We start from the raw sequence: 24,168 nt of genomic DNA, 5'->3' as shown, positions 1-24,168 counted from the left end.
ACCTCAGCAAAAATACAGTTAACTATAGATTGTGAACTAGCAAAAATCCATAGACCAACTTTTAAGTAGTACTGTTATAATCTAGATTAAAGGAATGCTAATTAATAACTTTAAAAAAAGATTCCAAAAGTTCTGTGTTAACACATATTCCTCCACTAACACAATATGCTTATCCAACAGGGTTGACAGTAGGGGAATCACTGAAAGGTCTTTCATCTTCATCACTGGATGATTTTAAGTAAGCAAGTTTGCCACAGTGCCAAGTATAGAATTTCAGATGATGAAAAAATGAATGACAGAAAATCATCAACTGGAAAATATTACAGTAATAACTGATCAGCCCAATGGATGTTAATTAGTGGGTAAAACAAAGATGAGAAATAATATATTAATATAGTCTCAAAGTTTCTCCCCAAAGGATAGTTACTAAATTCTAAGAGGGAAAAAGTGAAGACATTTCACAGGCACCACTTAAACTGTTTCAAATCTAGTATCAGCAGTTAACAGCACCATCATGGGCAACTAATGTGAGATGCACTGAGAAGGGGTGCAACATCAACTGTCAAATTCCTGCCCAAAATACCCAATCTGAATTTAATCATAAGTAAACATCAAACTATTCCAAATAAAGGGAAATCCTGTAAAATTGGCCAGTAATCAAAACTGTCTAGGTCAAAAAAGACAAAGGAAAACAAAAGAACTACACAGGTTAAAAGGAGACCTACGAGACCTAACTCTGATGAATATCTAAATCTACTACACACAACACACACATCCACGTAAACTGGAAAAACCCGATTAAAAGTGGAGGACTGTATTGATGTCAACATCATTTTGTTCTATAATATTGCAAATACTACTACTGGGAGAAACTAGGTGATAAGTACACCACACCACTCCATAATGTTTCTTAAAACTGCACGTGAACCTACAATTATCTCAAAAAATAAAAAAAAAAACAAAACAAAACTAGGCTCAATGATTCCTTAAGGAACATTTTTATCAATGTTGTTATTAAAATTCAATTTCCCTAACAGTTTCCAGATAATTCGTTTTTTCAATTTTAGTTTAAGGAACTTTTGCTGGAATGTATGGAGTTCATGTAAATCTTCAAATCAGAAAATATAATCACTGATGGATATCTAATGATAATAAGGAATTAATGTCAGCTTTTATTTTTAAGTGTTATAATAGTAGAGTGGTTTCATCCCGAAGTACTTATATATGAAAGAAGTTGTCTGATTTGCTTTAAAATGACCAGAGGTGGCGAAGTAGGAAGTAAGATGAAACTACAACATACTGATAAATGTTGACTTTGGCTGGTAGGCATATCAGGTTTAATATGTTATTTTTTCTATTTAGATAACAGGATTAACCAAAAAAATGATTTTAAAACAGTTGTGGTACTTAAAGGGAAAAAATGAACAAAATGCTGGGGAGGAAAAGATTAAATCTAAGAAATAAATGGAAATTTTACAAATGATAAATATAATATCCAAGTGAAAAATCCATGACAGGATTAAAAGACTAGACACTGTAGGAGAAAATTTCATCAAGACAGAAGACAGAAACTAGCAATTCTGAAACACAGAGGGGAAAAAATGAAAAAATATGAAAAAACCTAGTGATACATGGGACAATGTTTAGCAGATTCACATATATTTACCTATCTTTAGAAGTTTGCTTACCAGGCACCACTAAGAATACATGCTCTTTGAGGGGAGAAGCTTTGCCTGCCTGTTCGCTACGGGAATAAGACATAACACATAGTTCTGTGTCACCAGATACTTTCAAATTCTTTTCCCAGATGGCAATACCAATTTTCATATTACAGCACTTATTTACATTCTTGTAGACATTTGATTATGTCTTTACTTTTTGCCAATATAAAGGGTTGAACCTCATCAGAAGTAGAAATATTAATTAAAACTAGATATTTTCCTGACATTTTCTAGAGATGCTGGATATACTTTCATGTCTTTACTTACCTACTTTTTAAATTGAAGTCCAGTTGATTTACAATATTATGTTAGCTTCAAATGTACAGCATAGTGATTGAGCATTTTTACAGATTATACCCTATTACGTTATTACACAATAATGGCTATAATTTCCTATGTTATACAACATATCCCTAAAGCTTATCTATTTTATACATAATACCTTGTATCTCTTAACCCCATATCCCCACCTTGCCCCCTCCCCATCTCTCTCCCTGCTTGTAACCACTAGTTTTCTATTCTGTTTCTGTTTTGCTATGTACATTTGTTTTATTTTTCAGATTCCATATATAAGTGGTATCATACAGTAAGTCTTTTTCTGACAGTTCACCATGCATAATACTCTCTAGGTCTGTCCATGTTGCTGCAAATGGCAAAATTTCATTCTTTTTTACGGATAAGCAATATTCCACTTTATGTATGTATGTGTGTGTGCACGCTCACGCGCCATGTCTTCTTTATCCATTCATCTGCTGATGGATACTTGGGTTGCTTCTCACTGATAGTTTTTATAACTTCTTCGAATTTCATGTTCACTCTACACTTTTACTGGATTACCTTTTAATTACTGGTTGTAAGCACTTTAGAGAAATACTACTATATCAAATTTTTTTTCACAGTCTGTCATGTATTTCTATTCTGTATTTTGTCATGTAGAAATTTCATTCCTTTACTGCTGTGCTTTATATATTTGCATAAGAAATATTTTCTATCCTGAAATCATAAAAATATTTTCCTATATTTTCTAATAACTTTAACTTCTTGCTTTCTTATTACCTAACCTATCTGCAATTTATTTTAGTATATACAGGTAAGTTCTGTTTTTACTATTTTCCATATAAGAACACTGCAGCAACACTAATGAAATATTTGTTTTCCTTATTCCACTGATTTGAACGGGCATCTCTATCATATTCCAAATTCTCACATGGTAATGTTTCTGGACAGTCTTTTCCATTACACTCTTCTACTGATCTATTCCACAGTTTTATGTTCTTCCTCTGTTTAGATCATACTGCAGGTTTTCTGCTAAGTCCACTTCTACGTATGTGTGATGGACTGATTACATTTATGATCTCAGTCCCTAATGCACCAGCTCCTCCCCTCAAAATGTGAAGTGTAATTTCCCTAATCCTGATTCTGTTCTGTTCTGGCCACTGAAACATTAGCACAGTTGATGAAATCAAAGGTTTAAAAAAGCTCCCTCATTTCTACTAGCTCTCAGGTTCCTCTTGCCGTCCCATGAGAACATGCTTGGGATGCCCAGGTGAGCCTGATGGAGGATGAAATCCACAGCAGAGCTGCTCCTGTCATTCCAGCAAAGGATTCCCAACATTTCCATTTAAACAGTTTTTATCTAGTTTTGTTATTAAAGTTTTATTACCCTTATAAACTAAGTTGAGTACTTTCCCCCTTCCTCATCTCTAGAACAGTTCTCATAAATTAAGAGATTTTCCCATTCCATGAGGTTTCACCAAAGTTGTCCCTAAAACTAGGTGAGCAATTTTTCTATTAATTCGTTTCAGTATTTTCAGTTTTCTACTTCTTCTTGAGTTGGTTTTGGAAATTTTTCATTTCATCTAAGTTTTAAACTTTAGTGGCTTTATAGGATTCATTTTCTTTTGAGTGAAAAATCATTTTTAAATAAAATTAACGTAATAGGGATGTGAGATGTTGCTTTTGAAGGGAATGAGGGACAGGAATTTTCTTAACAGTAAAATTAAAACTTGACAACCCTATTACAAGTCCCAAAAATGGAACTACTAAAAAGCATTCCTTTTACCTGGACATGAAACATTTCAAATGTACATTTTAGGGCACTTATTCAATGAATTACTTAATAGTATCTATTTGCTTCTTATATTACTGGTAATAGGTCTTATTTAGGCTGACTCAAGTCTCTGTTCTAAACACATGTAACTGTTTAGTACACTGTACTTTTGTACAACAATGGTTAAATTTGACTTACCCGCCAATAATAACATATCTATTTTTTACACTAATTTTTCTTCCTTCTTTTCTTCCATTTATGTACATACAAAATATTTAATGTTACTGAATCTTACAAATTTAGGAGTTAATTTCCTATCAACTAACAAATTATTTGTCTCAAGCGATAATTCTACTAAGGATACATTAAAATAACCCTCCTAATACACTAAAATAGCACCCTTTTGCTAAACTGGCTACATATATTTTTAGGAGGGTGACTGCCAGGCCTAAGGGATATATATCTGATGGCAGCAGAGACCCCCAGGGCAGATGTGGAGACAAAGAGGAATAGAGTAAAAAAATGAAAAGGTTTGGAGTACTATGAAAAAGGTGCCATGAACACTTTTTGAAAATTACTATATTTAATTTCAAATGGTATGTATTTCATTTCTCTTGAGTAAACACCATAGAATAGAATTACTGAGTTTGTCATATGCCTACTGATGTGGTGAATAACACTGATTCATTTTCAAATATCAAACCAGCCTTGAATGCCCAGAATGGGTCAGTCCCACTTGGTTGTGCTGAATAATTCTTACCACATCTACAAAAAAAAAATCCACACTTACAGGGAGGGTGGGGGAAGGGCATTCTATACTGTTCTCATTTGAGCCACATTTCATTTTAAAAGTTAATAAAAGCCAATAAAATGAGCTATATAGCTAAAGTCTATAATGTATCTTGAAATAGTATACATAAATTCTATCATTCCAAGAGCTATAATAATTTTAGTACATGATAAAGTCTATCTAAGGAGAAAAAGACCAAACACTATAGTATGTTCTACTGACCTAAAATTTTATATAAAGGAAGAATAACTTTAAGAATTCTATGTTGACTTCTACAATTTTAATATTTAATGGAAAACTAATGCTTGCATCATCTTCCATAAATACAAACATATACTTCATTATTTTTCAAATTTTAAAGTACTTTATTCCATAGCATGTGGTTTATAAAAAGTAACCAATAAGTATCTGTGAAATTAGTAATTCTAAATCATCTTCACTTTCAGATAAGTAGTAGTAATTTTGTCCTAAGGAAGTAGTTCTGAAATACTCATTGGTTTTCTGCTTTTACAAGTTGCCAGCAATGTTTTTACTATGAGTTCAGTTCTTACCATACATATGTTCCAGGTACCTCCGACTCCCTCCCCTCTCCTTAACTCCAGATAAGAATTTTCAAATGCCCTTTAGGTATTGTTCAGGTACCTTAAATAAAATATATCCCAAACTAAAATTACCTAGTCTCTGTATTATTTAGCAAATATGTACCAACTAATACACATACAGTGCCAGACACTATGCTATGGACTGTAGGTACTGAGACATAGTTCCTTTTCTTGAGAGCTAAAATGTAGCAAGGAAAACAAGTATTTTCCTTCTAATGGTTTCCTTCCTTCCTCAGCAGTGTTCCTTCTTAGTATCTTCTGAACCTTTCTCCTTCCTCCAGATCTCTTTAGGCCTCTTTTCTTTCATACTCACACCCTTGATGATTGTATCTAATCTCAGGCTTTATATACCATCTATATGCTGGCAACTCCCAAATATGTATAGCTAGCACACTTTCCTCTTGATTGAACTCCAAACTCCTATTAACATTTGGATATCTTATCTTAAATGTAACATGTCCTAAAATAAGCCCCTGATTTTTTCCATTAAAAATTACAACTCCCATAGATGCCTCCATCTCAGCTGGCACCAGCTCTATCCTTCCACATGCATGATAGACCAATACCACTGAGATCTCCTTGACTGTTATCTCACATCCCACATCAAAACCAGCACAAAATCATGCTAACTCAATCCTCAGGTGTTTCTAGAGTCTGTCTACATCTGGTAACTTCCACCACTATCACCAGAGGCGACAGAAAGAGCACCTAAAGAGGTTACTTTTCACCCTTGTACCATAGTGCTCCTGCATAGAGTAAATCTTTAAAATCCAAGTCCAGCTCATGCTCTAAATGGAAGTAAATGCCAAAGTACATGCATGTCATCTTCAATTTCTTTCATTAGTGTCTTATAGTTTTTGGAGTACAGGTCCTTTGCCTCCATGGGTAGGTTTATCGCTAGGTATTTCATTCTTTTTGGTGTGATGGTAAATGGGATTGTTTCCTTAATTTCTTTTTCTGTTATTTCGTTGTTACTGTTTAGAAATGCAATGGATTTCTGTATATTAGTTTTGTATCCTGCAACTTTACCAAATTCACTGATGAGCTCTAGTAGTTTTCTGGTCACTTCTTTAGGGTTTTCTATGAATAGTATCATGTCATCCATGAACAGTGACAGTTTTACTTCCACTTTTCCGATTTGGATTCCCTTTATTTCTTTTTCTTCTCTAATTGCTAAGGTTAGGACTTTCAAAATTACATTGAATAAAAGTGGTGAGAGTGGGCATCCTTGTCTTGTTCCTGATCTTACAGGGAATGCTTTCAGCTTTTCACCATTGAGTATGGTGTTAGCTGTGGGTCTGACATATATAGCTTTTATTATGTTGAGGTATATTCCCTCTATGCCCACTTTCTGGAGAGTTTTTATCATAAATTTATGTTGAATTTTCTCAAAAGCTTTTTCTGCATCTATTGAGATAATCATTAATTAATTAATGTGGTGTATCATATTGATTGATTTGCAGATATTGAAAAATCCTTGCATCCCCAGGATAAATCCCACTTGGGGAAGAAAACTGAATTTGAAAACACACGTGCACTTCAATGTTCATAGCAGCACTATTAGCCAAGACATGGAAACAACCTAAATGTCCATCAACAGATTACTAGGTAAAGAAGATGTGTTTACACACACACACATACACACACACACACACACACACACACACACACTGAAATACTACTGAGTCATAAAAAAGAATAAAATAATGGCATTTGCAGCAACATGGATGGACCTGGAGATTGTCATTCTAAGTGAAGTCAGAAAGAGAAAGAAAAATGTAATATGATATTGCTTTTACATGGAATCTAAACAACAGGATACAGATGAACTTATCTACAAAACAGAAACAGACTCACATAACAGAGAACAAACAAACTTATGATTACCAGGAGGTAAAGGAGGTGGGAAGGGATAAATTGGGAATTAAAAATTTGCACTTCTTGGGGAGTGATGGAAATGTTAGCTATCTTGATTGTGGTGGCAGTTTCACTGGTGCATACATCTATCAAAATTCCACAAATTGTACATCTGAAATATGTGTAGTTTACTGTATAGGAATCACAATAAAAGGTGTTAAAAAATAGTAATAAAGGCTAGTAATAAACAGTACAGAATATAACACTGAGTTCCAGTGTTAACAGGAACTGCATACTCAAATGATGATACTGGCTAGAGGTTAAGAGCTGTATGATATGGACCAGGTATAATACAACGAGTGGTAGTGTTTATCCTAAGTCTTTTGGTCATATACAAATTATCTACAACTCCTCAAAAACACTCATAAGCTGACAGAATTGTATAAAGTAGATACAAGCAACAAGGAATTGCTGAAAACTAGGACAAAAAATGGGGGGGACACTACAGTCCAACAGGCTGTCATAGCTTAAACACATTATTCTTTAAGAAATTGCATTAAAGTCTAAGATATTAATTTAATGATACTGCAGGGCCATAATTATACCATTCTCAATTCTAAGTAATAAATCTGGGGTTAGTGCATTTTCAGGAGGATATATTGAGCCAAGTAATAGTTTCATACCATGAAAACCAGTGGCATGGTTTACTAACCTTTCCCAGATGCATACAATTTTATCAATAATACCCAGATTCTTTCAGGTTTCTTTCCTTACACCTTAACATCTCTCATTTAGAAAGGACAAAAAGTAGAAAAGATACTCCTTTGGGGTAGAACATTGCACTTGATGATTTCTATTGTCACAACTACTCTAATGTTCTGTAACACTACTTAACTGTCAGCATACAAAGATCTACAATGGTAATGAATCAAGTCCATTTGCTCTGGAATTTATCAAGCAGAAATCATCAGAAGAAAACTCACACAAATTAAAAACCAACTGACCTGAACTCTACAAAAACAACAATATCATAAAAATGGGCAAAGTATTCCTGGTTTTTAGAGATCAAAGAGACACAACTAAATGCTTACAGGAATGCTATAGGTGATTTTTAACTTGAAGGTGGGGACAGCGTGGGCAAATAGTTAAAAAGGACACTACTGGGCAACGGAAAACGCGATGTCAAATTTCTTGAGAGTGATAATGACACTGGTTATATATAAGGATTTCCTTATTATTGGGAAATGCTTATTCCAATCTTATTCCAATATAATATGTTCATTCTAAAATTTAAGTTTCTACTTCTCTCTCCCTCCAAGGTAAGCACTTAACATTTTCGGAATATATCTACCACACTTCCTTCAATGTTTATCAAACTAAACAAAACTAAATCAAGATTATATGCCCCAGGGGAACAGTGACCATATCCTTTTACTTCTCATCATTAACTGTAATCCAAGCTCCTAAAAATGTATCTGGCACAGAGTGATCTCTCAATAAATATTTGTTGATGTTCAATTCATTTACATTGCACAACCTTTTTTTTTAACCTTTAATACTACACTGTAAATATTTTATGTCACTATTGAGGGAGCTACACTACAGTCCACTCTTATAGATGTATCAAATTATGTAATGAACAAGGGTCATTACAGTTGTTACCAGTTTCTCATCATTATGAACAGGGGAATGACCATATATAAATACAGAAATTTAAAGATATATATACCTATGTACATGTATGTATCCACAGCATTTTAATTAAGTGGTCATTTTAAATTGTTTATACTTACTCTACCTTGCTTTAAGCTCTCATTGATCATTTATAGATATATATGAAATCTAATAGGATAATACATTAATTACAATCTGACTTTCTAGTTTCATCTTATTATTTGCTAAAACACAGCAGAAATTTTAGTAATATAATATAACATGTTCCTAAGTACAAAAAGTTAAGGGCAAAAAAATCTTACCATTCTTGCTGACATCCAGTTCCCTGAGATTAATGAGATTTGCAATAGATGCTGGTAACGCTGTTAAATCATTATCAGGCAAACTCAGCTTGTGTAGAGACTGACAGTTAAAAAGTTGCTATTAAAAAAAGGTGAAAAAGGATTTTGATTATTCCTTAAGATTCCTTAAATATTTCATTTATTAATCTTTTTGAAAATAAGCATTATAAATGTCATTAAAACTGAATGAGTTATACCTACACAAATACCAGAAAAGATCTCACTGTTTTTTGCTTTTATGGCTCTGAAGACATTGGACTACTCAGAATGATTTATATCCTCACACTTCTGCCCTGGGCAAAATGCATTTAGTGAAAATAAGTATATGGTATATTTTCTGTTGAGGTCATAAAAAATTAATCGCTGTTGAATATGGTGAACTATGGAATTTATATTTCAAGCATCCTTATTCCAAAATGAAAGTTTATATAAATTAAGTTCAAATATGTACATTTAAAATGACTCAAAATATAAAATTCTGATTTGGGAGGACAAAATAAATAAGGGAACAAATACACTGGTATGCTAAAATCACAATAACGAAATGTGACCTAAACGTACTTAAACAAAAGCAGTAAGTAAACGGGCCAATTCTAAGTTTCATAGCAAAAAAAAACCTGTATGGAACACAGAGGCTGTTCAGGCACTGAAAACACTCTGTATGATAGCATAATGATGAATACATGTCATTACACATTTGTCCAAACCCACAGACTATACAACACCAAGAGTGAACCGTAATATAAACTATAGCCTTTGGGTGATTATGATTTTTCAACAAAGGTTTATCAATTTTAACCACTCTGGTGAGTTAACCACTCTGGTACTACTCTGGTGGGGGATATTCATAATGGTAGAGGTTATGCATGTGGGGCACAGGGTAGGTATTTGGGAAATCACTATACCTTTCTCTTAATTTTTCTGTGAACCCAAAACTAATCTAAAAAAAGTGAAGTCTTTAGGAAAAAAACTTTTGTTAGCATAGTACTGAATAAACCCTATTTAAGAAGAGCATTCTTCCAGAAATGGAAAATTCTTAGGCATGATAAGTGATTCAGTTAACTGCACTATCATAGTAAGCCTCTCTCTTCTCAACACAGTCCCCAGACTGAGACCTTGCTGGTGGTGATTAAAGAAAGAGATGAATTTTAGTCTTTCATGTTCTCTGGGAGAACTAGCTAAAGAAGATAAATTACCTGATGAAGAACATCACACAAGGAAACAGTCAATTACAAAGCACTCTACCACAATCTAGGAAAATAATTCATAAACATGCAACCCACAACCTTTAATATTTTATCCTGGGCACACACAGATTTCTTTATAAGATAATCTTGGATGGCACTGTCTTTCAAAATGTTTTTACTGCTGGCCACTGAAGAAAAGCCTTTTTCAAAATACTGCCAGCCAGTTTGTATATATACACAAACACAAATTTAAAATATTGTTACCACTGATACATGTTACACTCTCTATTTTCTACTCTATTATAGTTAGGGTTGCCAGGTAAAACAGGATGACTGATTAAATTTGGATTTCAGATAAACAATATTTTTTAATAAAATGATGTCATATATTGCATGAGATACACTTACACTAAAAAAATTATTTTTTATCCAAAAATTGCAATTTACTTGGGGAGCTTATAATATTATTTTCTAAATCTGCCAGTTCAAATCATAGTTCATTTTTTGGAAATCCCACACATATTAAATTGACTTTTATGAGCTACTAAGGAGTCTCCTCCACCCACAGCTTGAAAAACACTGCTGTCTGGGTGGTAAAACTCTCTGAACAAATTAGAACTATTGCAGTTTCTTCCCTCTAAAATAAGAAATCGAGTAGAGGATGAAGAGGGATTAGAATTTAAGAAAAAAAAAAGTAGCCACTAAAAATTTTTAGCAAAGATGGTGTCATTGTGAGAAGAGGCTTCATGGCAACAAACCAACTTTCTCCTGCTAGTTGTTACGTTTCAGAAATGTTAAATCCTCCAAAATCTTTCCAAACAAACTGAAATGGGGCAAACACAATACTACCTTTAAAAGGCTGTTTAACAACAAAATTATGATGTGATAACTAAAAGGAAAATTTATCCTCAATTACAATAATGCACCAATCAATGGTTCATGAAAATTAGAAAGAGAAAACACTAATTTCAATTCTTTGTCTAGTTAAACTGACTGGCTGCAGAAATTGTGTAGTCTTATCTACCCTAGTGGCTATAACAAAACTGGAATTAAATATAACATTTTAAATTATATGCACAAATATTCAAGCAATTAATTTGAAGAAATAAAGGTTAAAAACGCTATTAACAAATTTTTGAATTGTGCTGCATACTCTAAGATGAAATTAAACCACAAAAACGGAAACAATGCACACAAATGTATCTGCAGCATTAGGGCAATGTTAGGAATATCATCTTTCTAGGCATAAAAATAACCAAAGTCAATTCTTGCAGGAAAGTATTAACATACCTTTGGAAGCTCTTCAATCTGATTAGCATCCAAATAGAGCTCCTCCAAAGTTTTTTCAAAAGTAAAAATCTCTTTGGGAACCTGTTCCAAACTGCAATGAGAATAATCAAGAGTAGTGACAGTCTCCTCTTCTCCACGTAGACAACGACATGGTACCAACCGCACAAACAAACTTCGTTTTGTAGTCATTTTTAGACACTGCAATATTCAAATAAAAATAAACTTAGTAAAAACATATGTATTATAACAATGTTTCAAAATGAATCATTCCAATTCAGTTCTCAGTTTACCACACATAAATATCTTCTCCCCTACACACTCAAATGGAATGCATTTATCATTGCTTTGCTATCAAATTTTATATACAATGAATTTCAAATAAAACTCAAGCATTTTAGGACTTTACAAAATGATTTGTAAAGTAACCATTTATATGCTTTTGTAAGAACAATGCCTTATGAGTCTGCTCACCCTCAACAAGAAAAACTCTAATACAACAAAGATATTTAACTTCTGACTAAGCTGTTTCTTAATTAAGAACTTGACTATATGCAGTTCTGAGTAGAAAGCGGGAGTGCAAAGATATTTTCAGGTCTTCTAACCAGCCATTAACTTTCCTATAACTCTCCCACGTCAAAATCACAATCTATGCCAAACACACTTTGTTTCAATTAATACCGGTGTTTTAATTTTTCTAAAGAGTTTATAGGTCTTGTATTTGTTTAAGGTTATACATTAGAGAAGAAATTTGCTTCAATAAAATGCAGAGTTCATTTTCAATCTAATTGAAGGAAAGGTTCAATTCTGAATTAGTGAAAATTCTCAAGGCTAATTTTATTAAGAACACAATGTACGTACATAGGTTAATTCCAACTAGGCTAATGTATTAGCAAGTCTATTTCAATAAATAAGAATGACTGCTAATTAATGTTATCAATTCCTGTAAAAAAATAAATAAATAATAGATTCTTGAGCTCAGCAGAAGACTCTACTAGAATATTAGATTACTTCTAACCAGACCCAAGATCAGGTTGAAGTTAGTGAGGCAAATGCCTCAGGCACAAAATGCAAGAAGGCACCAAAAACACTGAGTAATCAAATTAAATATTTTAATGCAATAACTTTCTTAAGAAAATCAAAATCACTGAAAAGTATTCCATTAATGAACAAAATGGCTAATTTTAAAATAAAGATAGAATCAGTATTACCTTTCTTTTGCCTCAGGCTCCAATGTGGCTATACAAGGCACTGCTTCTAACTCTTCTAGTTCAAATTATAGGATGTTCTTAAAATGTCTGACAATACGATAAATACTTCCCTTGCAACTGAAAAAAAAATCTGACTATTCTTACTCAATTACCATAAGCGTTAAATTCTTTATATAAACTGTATACTTATTCTCATTTCATCCTCATGTGTCTTTCTAAGGCATGTACTATTATTATCACTATTTTTCTACAAAGAAACTGATTCTGTGCTCTAAGTGAACTATACTGCTTCTCAATATATAATGATATACTTGAACTGAGGTTCACGAAATAATTCAAATATCAATAGGTCTTAATTTGGGGCGTATTTATATTTATTTTATTTATTTATTTAAATGGCAGTACTGCGGATTGAACACAGGACTTCATGCATGCTAGGCAAACACTCTGTAACACTGAGCTATACCCTCCCCCATCAATAGGACTTTACTACATACTTCTCCTCTAGGGTTTACAAAAACAAACTTCTGATGGGATTCAAGCCCAAAACATGGCACCTTGGCATATCGAATATTTTCAAGTGAAGGAGTCTGAGAAAACAGCAGAAGCAGGAAGGTCACTCTGACCTCCCATGCCCTTCTCCCCTGAAACAGGTCATAAAATCCTCATGTGAAATGTGCCCTCCCTATACCAGGAGGAATCTCTGAAGATGAAGGGACAAGAATCCTAACAAACAGGCCTTACTAAATTTCCCGCAGTTTACTACAATTACTTCATACACTTTGATCCATCATATAGTACACAACTGTCCACTCTTCACCAAACACTGCATAAAAATACTCAGGTTTAACTGTTTCTTTGGTACTTCACTTATTTACAAAGGCTTCCTGTGTCACCTAAAACTTGTATTAAATAAATGTATATACTTTTCTCCTGTTTATCTGTCTTTGTCCATTTAATTTTCAGACCCAGTCAAGAACCCTAGCAAGGTGAAGGGAAAATTTTTCCTTCCTTACACTACGATGTCAAAGATCAAATGTTTCTACCTAAAATTTTTCTGTCATGGCTATGTAATGCACAGCATATGGACTATAGTTAATAACACTGTTTGGCATATTTGAAAGTTGCTAAGAGAGTAGATCTTGAAGTTCTTACCACAAGAAAAAGAATTTTTGTTACTATGTATGGTGACAGATGTTAACTAGACATACTGTGAGGATCATTTTGCAATATATACAAATATTGAAACTTTATGTTGTATACCTGAAACCAATATAATGTAATATATCAATTATACCTCAATAAAAACAAGAAATTATTTTGTCAATAAAGTTTACTGAACATGCTTTATCTATTTTTATATGAAGCTGTGTTTTATTGATAAGAATAAGAAGTTTTAATGATCTAGTAAGAATTTAATCACTCAACGGGAATTTAGTTTATATTTGTGTTTATGACATAATAAAAAAAGATTCTGGAGGAGAGTATAGATCAGTGGTAGAGTGCACGCCTAGCATGCATGAGGTCCTCGGTTCAATCCCCAGTACCTCTATCAATAAACAAACACGCAAACAATTAAACCTAATTTCCTCCCCCCACAACTAAGCAAAAAAAAAAAAAAAAAAAAAAACATAAAAAATTAAAATAAAATAATTTTTTAAAGATTCCAAAAATGAATACACAATTTCTTGTTCAAGAGACTCTTTTACTTCAACTGATAATGAGTTAGGGGGTACTAAAGAAAAATGGGAAAGAACTCTATCTGCTCTGTCCAATATGGTAGCCACTAGATACAGTGGCATTTTAACCTTAAAATTCAAGTTAAACAAAATTTTAAATCTGGTTTCTCAGTCACACTAACCACATTTTCAATGGTCAAGAGCCACAGGTGGCTAGTGGCTACCATACTGAATAAGAAAAGATACAGAACATTTCTTTCACTGCAGAAAGCTCTAAGAAACAGCACTAGTACAATGTTTCAAACTATTATTCTGGTTCATATTATAACTACTGTCTGCTTATTTTTTATATGATAGTATCCAATAATTTGGAAGATATGACCTAAAAACATCCATTTCCCAGAAATTACAATGAATTTGGGAGTATAATTCCTAGCTGAGAATAAAGGACATGAAATGTTATTACCACTTATATGTGATTTAAGAGTGTATTTATTTTAGTATGTTTAAATCATCTGTGCATGACACTTGAGGAGGAAGGCAATTTACAGGGCAGAGTAACTGTTATCGAAGGTAAAACAACCTCCAAGATTTTCCTGCAGTGTTAGTCATAAATACATCAAGTTGCAGACAGATGGTCAGAAACTGTCAAATTTCTCAGAAGAGAATGAATTCAGAGAAAGATTATTAGATGCTTAGCTCTAGGAAGCTGCAAAGAGCTTACATTTCAAATGAAAACAGCAAAACAAAACAAAAAATCAAAAAACAAAGAAATTTCCTATGGGCAAAGGTATGAAAAGAGCAACTTAGACCTCTGATTAAATTCTGTGGGCCTTGAGCCAATATAAAAATGAACCCCCATTTAGCAGACTAAAAACTACTGACTGATGAGAAATGAGGGCAGAGGAGGGAAGTTCCATATGAAAGAGAAACAAATGAATAACAAGACCCAAAGAGACCCTCCTTTACACAATACTACAAAGAAGGAAATCAAAGGGGGAGACACTGGCCTGATCTGAACAGGAAGTGATCAACCATAGGGACTACTTGTTAGAATTTCAGTGTTGTGATAAGTAAGAGCCACTTTATAAACCAGGCTAAAAACAGTAGACATAAAAACATTCTGATCAAATGGAGGAAGAGGAGCCAATCAAGAATAAAAGCACAATAAGCCGAACACTTTCTAACAAAAGAAATTAAAACTACTTACCACTAAGTTGAATTTATCTCCCTGATGTTTCTTAATTGAGCCAACATTCTATGGAAACAAACAAAAAAACACCAAATTAACAATAAAAACAGATCTTTAAGGGGGGGAGGGCACAGCTCAGTGGTAGAGTGCGAGCTTAGCATGTACAAGGTCCTGGGTTCAATCTTCAGTATCTCTGTTAAAAAAATAAACCATATCCCCACCCTCAAAAGAACAAATTCCTTTAAAAAAAAACCAAACAAACAGATTTTTATGACTTTAAGAAACACCTTTTCTTATTTACCTCAAAATGTAAATTAAAATTTTCAATAATTCAGCAGCATAAACTGATGCACACAAATTTGCTAACTTTAAAATATGTGGCTACTTTCTTAATCAGTCACTCGATTTACTGTTCAGAATAAACTGGTAAATATTGAGAGCCCTCATCTGTATCCTACAACAAATACCTCTCTATCCACCATTAAAATCCCATTTATTTGCATTTACTGAGAAATAATAAAGTTTTCCTAAGCGAATAAATCCTACTCATCAATTTTATTTAAATTTAGTTGGTTTTAACGGTTCTATGTGGTTTATCAGATTCTGTTCCCCCTTTCTAGAATTCTTCTTTATTCAGGGTGTTAATGGACCCAACTAAATACCCACTTTGGAGCTTTCCAAAAAGGGTGGACAGGTGATGGACAACACAGTTAATATCAATGACATATACTTGGAAGTCTGCTTTGGGGGTGGGATGGGGTTGGTTCTGGGAAAACATTTGCTTTCCTTATCCAGGGACAGATGTGAACACTGTATGTCTACTGTTGCGACAACCATCCTATGACCATGAGTCAACAAGCGTGAGGATTAAAAACCAACCAATAAGGCTGACAGTGTAGAAAGACCGAACAACACACTGGGGGTCTCTAATAGCACTGCTGAGTAGCTGAACCAATGCTAACTACAAAAGTATCAGAACTTCTTGGTATATAAGAAAACGAAATCTCCTATTTGCTTAAACCATTGCTAGGTTTTCTGGACCAGAACAAAACAAAAGAAACTTTGGGTACAATGGTGTAACTAGCTAAAAGAAATTCACTTAGGGTATTTTTCAAAACTACTGTAGATGACTGTAGCTTCTCCCTCAAGATTGGTTTAGGAGTTTAGTTAGAAAACTCAAGACTATTTATCATAAATAAAATGCTTACGTGATTCTTTTTTCTAACAGTTTCAGCCATAATCAATGCATAGTCAATATTTCACCTATACTCAAATCACCATCTTTTCTCTTTCACCATTCTCTACTATTTTTTGATATACTCCCGGTTGGGGAATTATTATAATTGAAAAGTGAAATTACTGCAAGAGTTGTTTAAAATGTAGTATGTTACACTTCCTTAATGATTCTGAAGAGATCACAAGTTATACTTGGCTAGATTTAAGAGAAATCTTATGTCAGAACAATCTTAAAATCAGCTCAGAAGTTAAAACGCACAACAAAGGCTCCTTGGGCATGCCCATAGTTGTTAGATGGCATTTAGTAGTCATGTGAGTTCATTTTAGTTTACTCATGGCTCTCACAGTATTTGCTACTCTGTATTTGGTATATTTGTGCTTAGTTCTGAGGCACTTTATGAATGTTATTAACCCATTACTGTTAAGTACATGAATAGGAAACAATGAAAATAGTTGTATGCAAAAGAATAGGAATAAAAGAAACCTATGTAATGAAAAAAAAATGCTGTATAGGAGCATCTGATCCTGAAAGACAAAAATAACGGAATGTATAAAATGCGCAATGCCTACAACATATATAGCAAGAAATGAAGGAAGGAGGCCTGTGTAAATAGCTAAATTTCATACTTCTAAGATCAATATCACTGTCTGACCCCTACTAGCCTAATTACTAATTCAGGAGAAAGCTGAGAGTTTCTTCAATCAAACTTTCATATCAAACCATGGTTAGCCTACACATGTCTAAACAATTCTTACTGTGGAACAAAGTAGTAGAGTGAAGCACACTGAAGTTATAAGGAGTTTCTACACTTGCAAAAATTTCCACTTTTATATTTTTACATAATAGCTTATAATTTTTACATAATAGATCCTTATAATTTTGCAAAATGCATACATCCATACAAACAATAGCAATCAAGATACACAGTCCTTCTAACACCTCAGAAAGTTCCCATGTGCTACTTTCCCGTCAACACCCTGACCAAGGCAACCTGTCCTGAGTAAGAGTGCTGACACTTGTGTACAAGGGTTATGAGAATGCAGGCTTCGGTTCCCATGGGTAAATACAGGGGCGTGAAACTGCTAGATGCTAGTCTATAGGTGTGTTTAATTTTATTTAAAAGCAAGATAAACAAGTAGTTTTACAAAGTAGTTTTATCATGTAACACTCCCAGAGTTCTAATCACATCCTCACCAACACCTGATGTTCTCAATATTTCTTAATTTTGACATAGGTAGTAGATGCACATTAGTGTCTTAGTATTTATTTTTATTTAAAAATAGTTGATTTACAATGTTGTGTTAGTTTCTAGTGTATAGCATAGTGATTCAGTTATATATATATTATATATATAATATATATATTTCTTCTCATATTCTTTTTCACTATAGGCTATTATAAGGTACTGAATACAGTTCCCTGTGCTATACAGCAGGACCTTGTTGTTTATCTTATATATAGTAGTTAGCATCTGCAAATCCCAAACTCCTAATTCATCCCTTCCCACCCCTTTTCCTCTCTGGTAACCATAAGTTTGTTTTCTATGTCTTAGTCTGCCTCTGTTTTGTAAATAAGTTCATTTGTCTCATTTTTTTAGATTCCACATGTAAGTGATACTATACGGTATTTTTCTTTCTCTATCTGATTTACTTCACTCAGTATGACAATCTCCAGCTCCATCCATGTTACTGCAAAATGGCATTATTTTAATCTTTTTTATGTCTGAGTAGTATTCCACTGTATATAAGCACCACAACTTCTTTATCTAATCATCTGCCAATGGGCATTAAGGTTGCTTCTGTGTCTTGGCTGCTGTAAATAGTGCTGCCATGATCACTGTCATCCTGCTTTTGTTTTGCACTTCTCTAGTTACAAAATGGCACAGCAGAGCCTCATCTGTACTTGGATCTCATTTAAGTGATAAGATACTGGTCTTATGTCTGACAGACACTCTAGTGGGATGAGACTTTTGGAGAAAAGAGTGATCAAATTTTGTATATGAGAGGAAAGCAAATTACTGTGCAAGAGGATAGACTGTATTAGAAAATAATTTTTCATGAACATCTCGCATTTCTGCATGGTCTGGGTCCTCTGAGAAACGACATTTACAGCCAATTTGTTTAAATAAAAAGATATTCCAGATACTAACACTAAGCAACACTGAGACAGTTCCATATACTCTCTCCAGGGAAGTGCTGTTTAAATTCCAGAGTAAAGATAAGGTTTCTGTCTCTCACTCTCCCGAGGAAACAGAAGACAGGTCATCAGTGGTCCTATGTGAGATCAGAGTTTCCTAATTTGGGGTTCCTCTTCTGTAATGCACACCACTACTTGTGTAGGTACCATCTGACCCTCACTTTGAAGACTGAGGCTCAGGTAACTGACACAAGATACTGCCCCGGTTGCTGCTTTTGTACTGAGTAACAAATTGTCTCTGATCTGGAGATCTTGTGTCTTCTGACAGGTTAACATGTTAGCTTGTAAGTGGGGTAAAATCTCAGCACCTTTACTGTTTCTGATTTAACCACCGTAAATTAAGAAACATGGCCACAACGTTTTCTTATACCATCTAAAATCAAGAGATCGAGTCTATTTTCCCACTCCTTGAACTTGGGCTTACCTTTGTGACTTGCTTATACCAACTCAATGTGGCAAGTTTGATGGCAAGTAACAGCGCCTATGACTCAAGAAAACTTACAACTTCTGCCTTGCCTTTCTTTGAATGCAGCCCTGAGGACATGACACCATAAAGATGTCACATGCTGATTCACAAATGCAAGAGCAATATAAACTGCTGTAGTTTTAAGCCATCAATCCTAAGTTTATCAATTGTATTGATTTTTTTCAAAGAGAAAACTACCATTTGCTTATTTACTTGAGGTATATTTTCCATTTCATTGATTTCAATTTTCTCTATGTTTTCTGCCTTTTATTTATTTTGAATTTAACTGTCTCTCTTTTTCTGACTCTTAGGGTGAAGCTTATTAAATAATTGATTCTAATACTTTATTATTCAAGATTTAAAGCTATAAATTCTGAGATGCATTTAAGATTTGATTTGTGTCTTTTTGTTGAATGTGTTTAAAATGCTTTCTAATTTCCCATTTAATTTATTCTTTTACCCATGAGTCATTCAGAATAATTTTAATTTCAAAACATTCAGAGATCTACTAAACCTCATTTTGTTACTGATTCCTAATTTAACTCCAATGTAGTCAGAAAAAGTAATATTATGATTTCAGGTCTTTCTAGCTTGTTGAAGCTTTGACAGTCTCACATAAGAGCTACCTTGGTGAGTGTTTCGTGTACATTTAAGTGTCATATTCTGCATCTCTTGGGTGTACTCTTCAAACTATGTCAAGTTAAATTGATTGATAGTGGTGTTCAGGTCTTCTTCCCTTACTAATTTACAGCATTCTTTTCCTACTAATTTCCTACTAAAAGTACTGAAATCTCTAACCCTAAGTGTAAAGATGTCTATTTCTCCTTTTATTTCTGTCAATTTTTGTTTCATGTATTTTGAATCTGTTATAAAGTGAATAAACACTTAGGGTTCTTCTTGATGAATGGATCCTTTAATTGTTATAAAATGTTCTTATTCTCTAATAATCCTTCTCTTGAAATATATTTTGCCTGATACCACTATAGCCATAGGAGCTTCTTTTGGTAAGTATGGTATGGGAATACAGGTCATCTATAAGTCTGCTTTTGTTAACTGTTTTCTCTTAATTATACAATCATATTATCCTATTTCTTTGCATGTTTCATAATTTTTCATAGTATTTTAGGTGCTTTTTTGTAAAATGACAGCTGAGAATTGAGTGTAATATTGTTAGGTTTTACTTATTTCCCAGAGAGTCTACACTCTTCTCTCAGTTAGCATGAGTGAGTGATAACTCGGATTCCTAGTAGAGTCAATTTTAGCTGGGGACTGGCTGCAGCTTTAGAGTGAATTCCTCTGTGATCAACTCAGCTCCCATCTTCCCATCCTCAACCACAGCCATATCTTTTTGATCTTGTCAAAATGTGAGATAGGAAGAATTGTGTTACAGTTCCAGATATTTTTGGTTTGGTTTACCTTTAGATTCAACTCCAGCAAGGTCCCATAATTTGAACCATTAGAATTTGCAGGACTATACATTTCTCTAGGTTTTTCAACTCCTCCTCTACTGCTCTTTATGGCAAAGTTCAACGTGGATAAAATTGTCAGGCTTAATGATTTTATTCTTCCTTTGAGGCTCTGTCAGATTCCCATCCCTTCCCCACAGTCCACACTGTCATTTGAAGATTGAATGATTTATCTTCATCCTTTTCAGTCTTTCTATTTATAGCAAGTCCTGCTTCTCCATCCTATACTGAAACCACACAGGGAAACTGCCACACTCTTGGCTCAACTATGAGACGTTCATGTATCTCTGGAAATAAGCTCACTAAGGATTCCTTGATTCCACTGATTTTTTGCTAACTTTTTTTTTTTAATGTGATTTTTATCTTTTACAGGTTTTTCTTATTTTGAACAGGTCTCCTATATGCTAACTAGAAATATCAGGAGATTTCCAGTGTAGATGAAAAGGTTCTATTTATAGAAAAGATAATCCCATGGAAGATAACCAGTCTGACTCATCCCTCTATAAAGAAAATTTGGTTAAGGTAGACAAAAAAAAATCTTGAGAGTTCTCCATCTTAGTTTAGGAGGAACGACAATTTATGGAACAAAAAGCGGGCCTAATTATTTTTACAAAGAAAAACCATGCCACAATTAGAAATAAGTCTACAAATGCAAACAATATAGAACTAGTTTACTAAACTCTATCTAGTCCTAGATAGAACTGGTTTACTTAACTCTGAAGGCCTAACATTAGATCATTCTATAATCAGAGGGAAGAAGCAGAGGGAGAATGAGGAAGGAAAACAGCTCAATATGGCACACAACCAAACTTAGGGAAGGTGAAATTGTGCCAAAAAGGAATACTGAAAGTCTATGAGTAGATTTCAACTTTTTCTAACACATAGTTGGTTCTGTTATTTTCAACAACAGGTCAGTAAAAGCTGTGCCAAGAGACATTTGTGGCAATATGTATCACCACATATATTCACAATGATGGTGCTTAATATGGTAGGGAAATTAAATCTTGTTATTATTTTAAACCTAGAAACACGTTCTCATACAGTCTTGACTGGATTGGAAACTATTCCCATAACACAGGTCCATGGCAGGATTAGCCTTATGTGTATTCCCTTATTTCTCTTTACTTCCGAGTATTCATCTCTGTGCCAGAGTAACTCCCAGTCTTCCTAGTTTCTGCTAATATTTGTAACAACTTCTTTTCCTCCTTGAACTCATTACACATGATCTGGGGGAACCTTGATGGGAACAGAACAAGATGGTCAAGAAACCAAAGAGAATCTTAGTTTTCCTCTAAAATAGTCTAAGGAACAACTGATTTTGACCATATGCAGCAACATGCCATACCAAACAGGTGTATTTTTCCTCCCATCTTAAAAAGGACCTCTCCTGAAGATATCTTTCCAGGTAACAACCTCTGCAAGATTCCAAACAAGTTGTCTATATACATTGTCTTAGGTTATTTCATCAATTGTTCTCAAACCCACTCTAGTCACACTTTTGTCCCCACCACTTCAATGGAAACTATTCTTCCTAGGTCATTAATGGCCTACATTATTACCAAATCCAACAGACAACTCTAAGTTCACATCGCACTTGACTTACCAGTAGCATCACTCACCACTATTTTATCCATTTTCTTCACTTAGCTTCCAGGACACCACATCCTCCTAATTCTGTCCCTACAGTACTGGTCACATGTCAGCCTCCTTTGCCATTTGTTCCAGTTTATGCCACCTCAACAGACCATAGTGACAGAAAACACAGACGCTGGCCCTCTTCTCTATCTACACTCAAACCCTTGGTGATCACCGGTTTCAAGTCTTGAAATATTATCAATTCTGTAAATACTAAGTATTCTAACGACACCTATCTTAGTTTGAGTTACCCTGAAAACAAAGGCTGAAGTAAGGACTTGTGTGCAGGTAGGAATGACCTAAGGGAGCAGGAAGATTTTGAAATATGAAGGAAATGTCAATATAAGGAACCATATATTATCAAAGTCATCCCTAAGGACAACAGGGGACTCATTCTACTCAAACTCCCTGAGAAGCATACAAGAGGTCTCAGAATTATCTGCCTATAGGATAAGAGGCAAGCTGTCATCCATCTGCTCAGGTCTCCCACTGATGAAGGACTGCCTCTATGGACATTAGCTTTCCCTCACTACCAGCCCATGCTTGCTTTCTGGTCTAGATGGCCTCCCACAGCAAAGAAATCACTGGGGCTCACTTCCACTAAGAAGGTCAGCCTGAGGTGACTCTGAGCTCTCATGGTACTGTTTCTTTTAACCAAGGGTTAAAATTAGAAGTAAGCCAAGAGGTTGTGATGCTAGACACCATAATGACCTGCTGCACTGAAGACTGGACCACTCACATTAACCCCAAATTTGCATATCCAACTCCCTGTTCTATGTCTTCATTTAATGAAGGGAATTAAAGGGGAAAGCAAGAATTAATGATTTAGAAAAAGGAGTAAAAATGGCAAATGAATCCAAGACTAGAAGCATATAAACATGAAGAATTTCCCAGCAATTATAAAGATATAAAACACCAGCAGGAATCAGAATGGGAACTTTACAGCACAGATAAAAACTATTTTTGTATTTGGGAGTAAATATAGACCTTTATACACCATATAGCAAAACAAAAAGGCATTTAAAAAAAATTCTGTTCAAATATATAGTGATGTGTTTTAACTTTTGCATGACTTTCTATAAAAGTATAAACTTAAAAACTGTCTCAAGACATAGAAAATCATTGGTGAAGTTTAAAGGTTTATCAATAAATTACTTCTTTGAAAGACACTAAGCATCTGAGCACTTGCAAACTTACAACGAATGAAATTTGATCACAAGGTTCAGGACTCCTAAGAAATACGGAAAACTTCCCAATTCATGTTAATAAATTCAATATAACTCTGATACCAACACCTATCAAAGTTAGCATAAAGTGTCCATATACTATTCATGTTCAAGGATACTTCAAAAAATCCTAAATTATACAGAATAAACTCAAATACAGTAGTATACTACTAAATATGACTAAAGAGAGTCAATTCAAGGAATGCCAAGATGAACAGACACAAGAAATATCTATTAAGAGTATATCAAACAAGCAGATGGAAAAGAATGGGGGGAGGGAGATGGATCTTGCTGACAAGGTCAAAAGGAATCTAATAAAAGACAACATTCACTCTTGACAAAAATTTTAAT

At 34.0% G+C, this 24,168-nt stretch overlaps 1 protein-coding gene across 10 annotated transcripts in view; it reads right to left on the bottom strand.

The window, feature by feature from the left end:
• The window catches only part of ERBIN (erbb2 interacting protein), a 101,274-nt gene that overhangs the window by 53,224 nt on the left and 23,882 nt on the right, over positions 1-24,168 (bottom strand). For all 10 annotated transcript variants that reach the window (XM_010949358.3, XM_010949359.3, XM_010949360.3 and 7 more), the window contains exons 2-4: positions 15,610-15,657; positions 11,513-11,710; positions 8,997-9,114 (exon numbers count right to left, since the gene is read on the bottom strand). In XM_010949358.3, coding sequence (XP_010947660.1) covers positions 8,997-9,114; positions 11,513-11,701 — 307 coding nt within the window. In that variant the 5' untranslated portion in view covers positions 11,702-11,710; positions 15,610-15,657. The remainder of the gene's footprint in view (positions 1-8,996; positions 9,115-11,512; positions 11,711-15,609; positions 15,658-24,168) is intronic.

The sequence above is a fragment of the Camelus bactrianus genome, chromosome 3 (genome assembly GCF_048773025.1).
Source record: "Camelus bactrianus isolate YW-2024 breed Bactrian camel chromosome 3, ASM4877302v1, whole genome shotgun sequence".
In the NCBI taxonomy this organism is placed as follows: Eukaryota; Metazoa; Chordata; class Mammalia; order Artiodactyla; family Camelidae; genus Camelus; species Camelus bactrianus.
The sequence above is the reverse complement of the archived record's forward strand: the minus strand, read 5'-3'. Positions and strand labels throughout refer to the sequence as shown.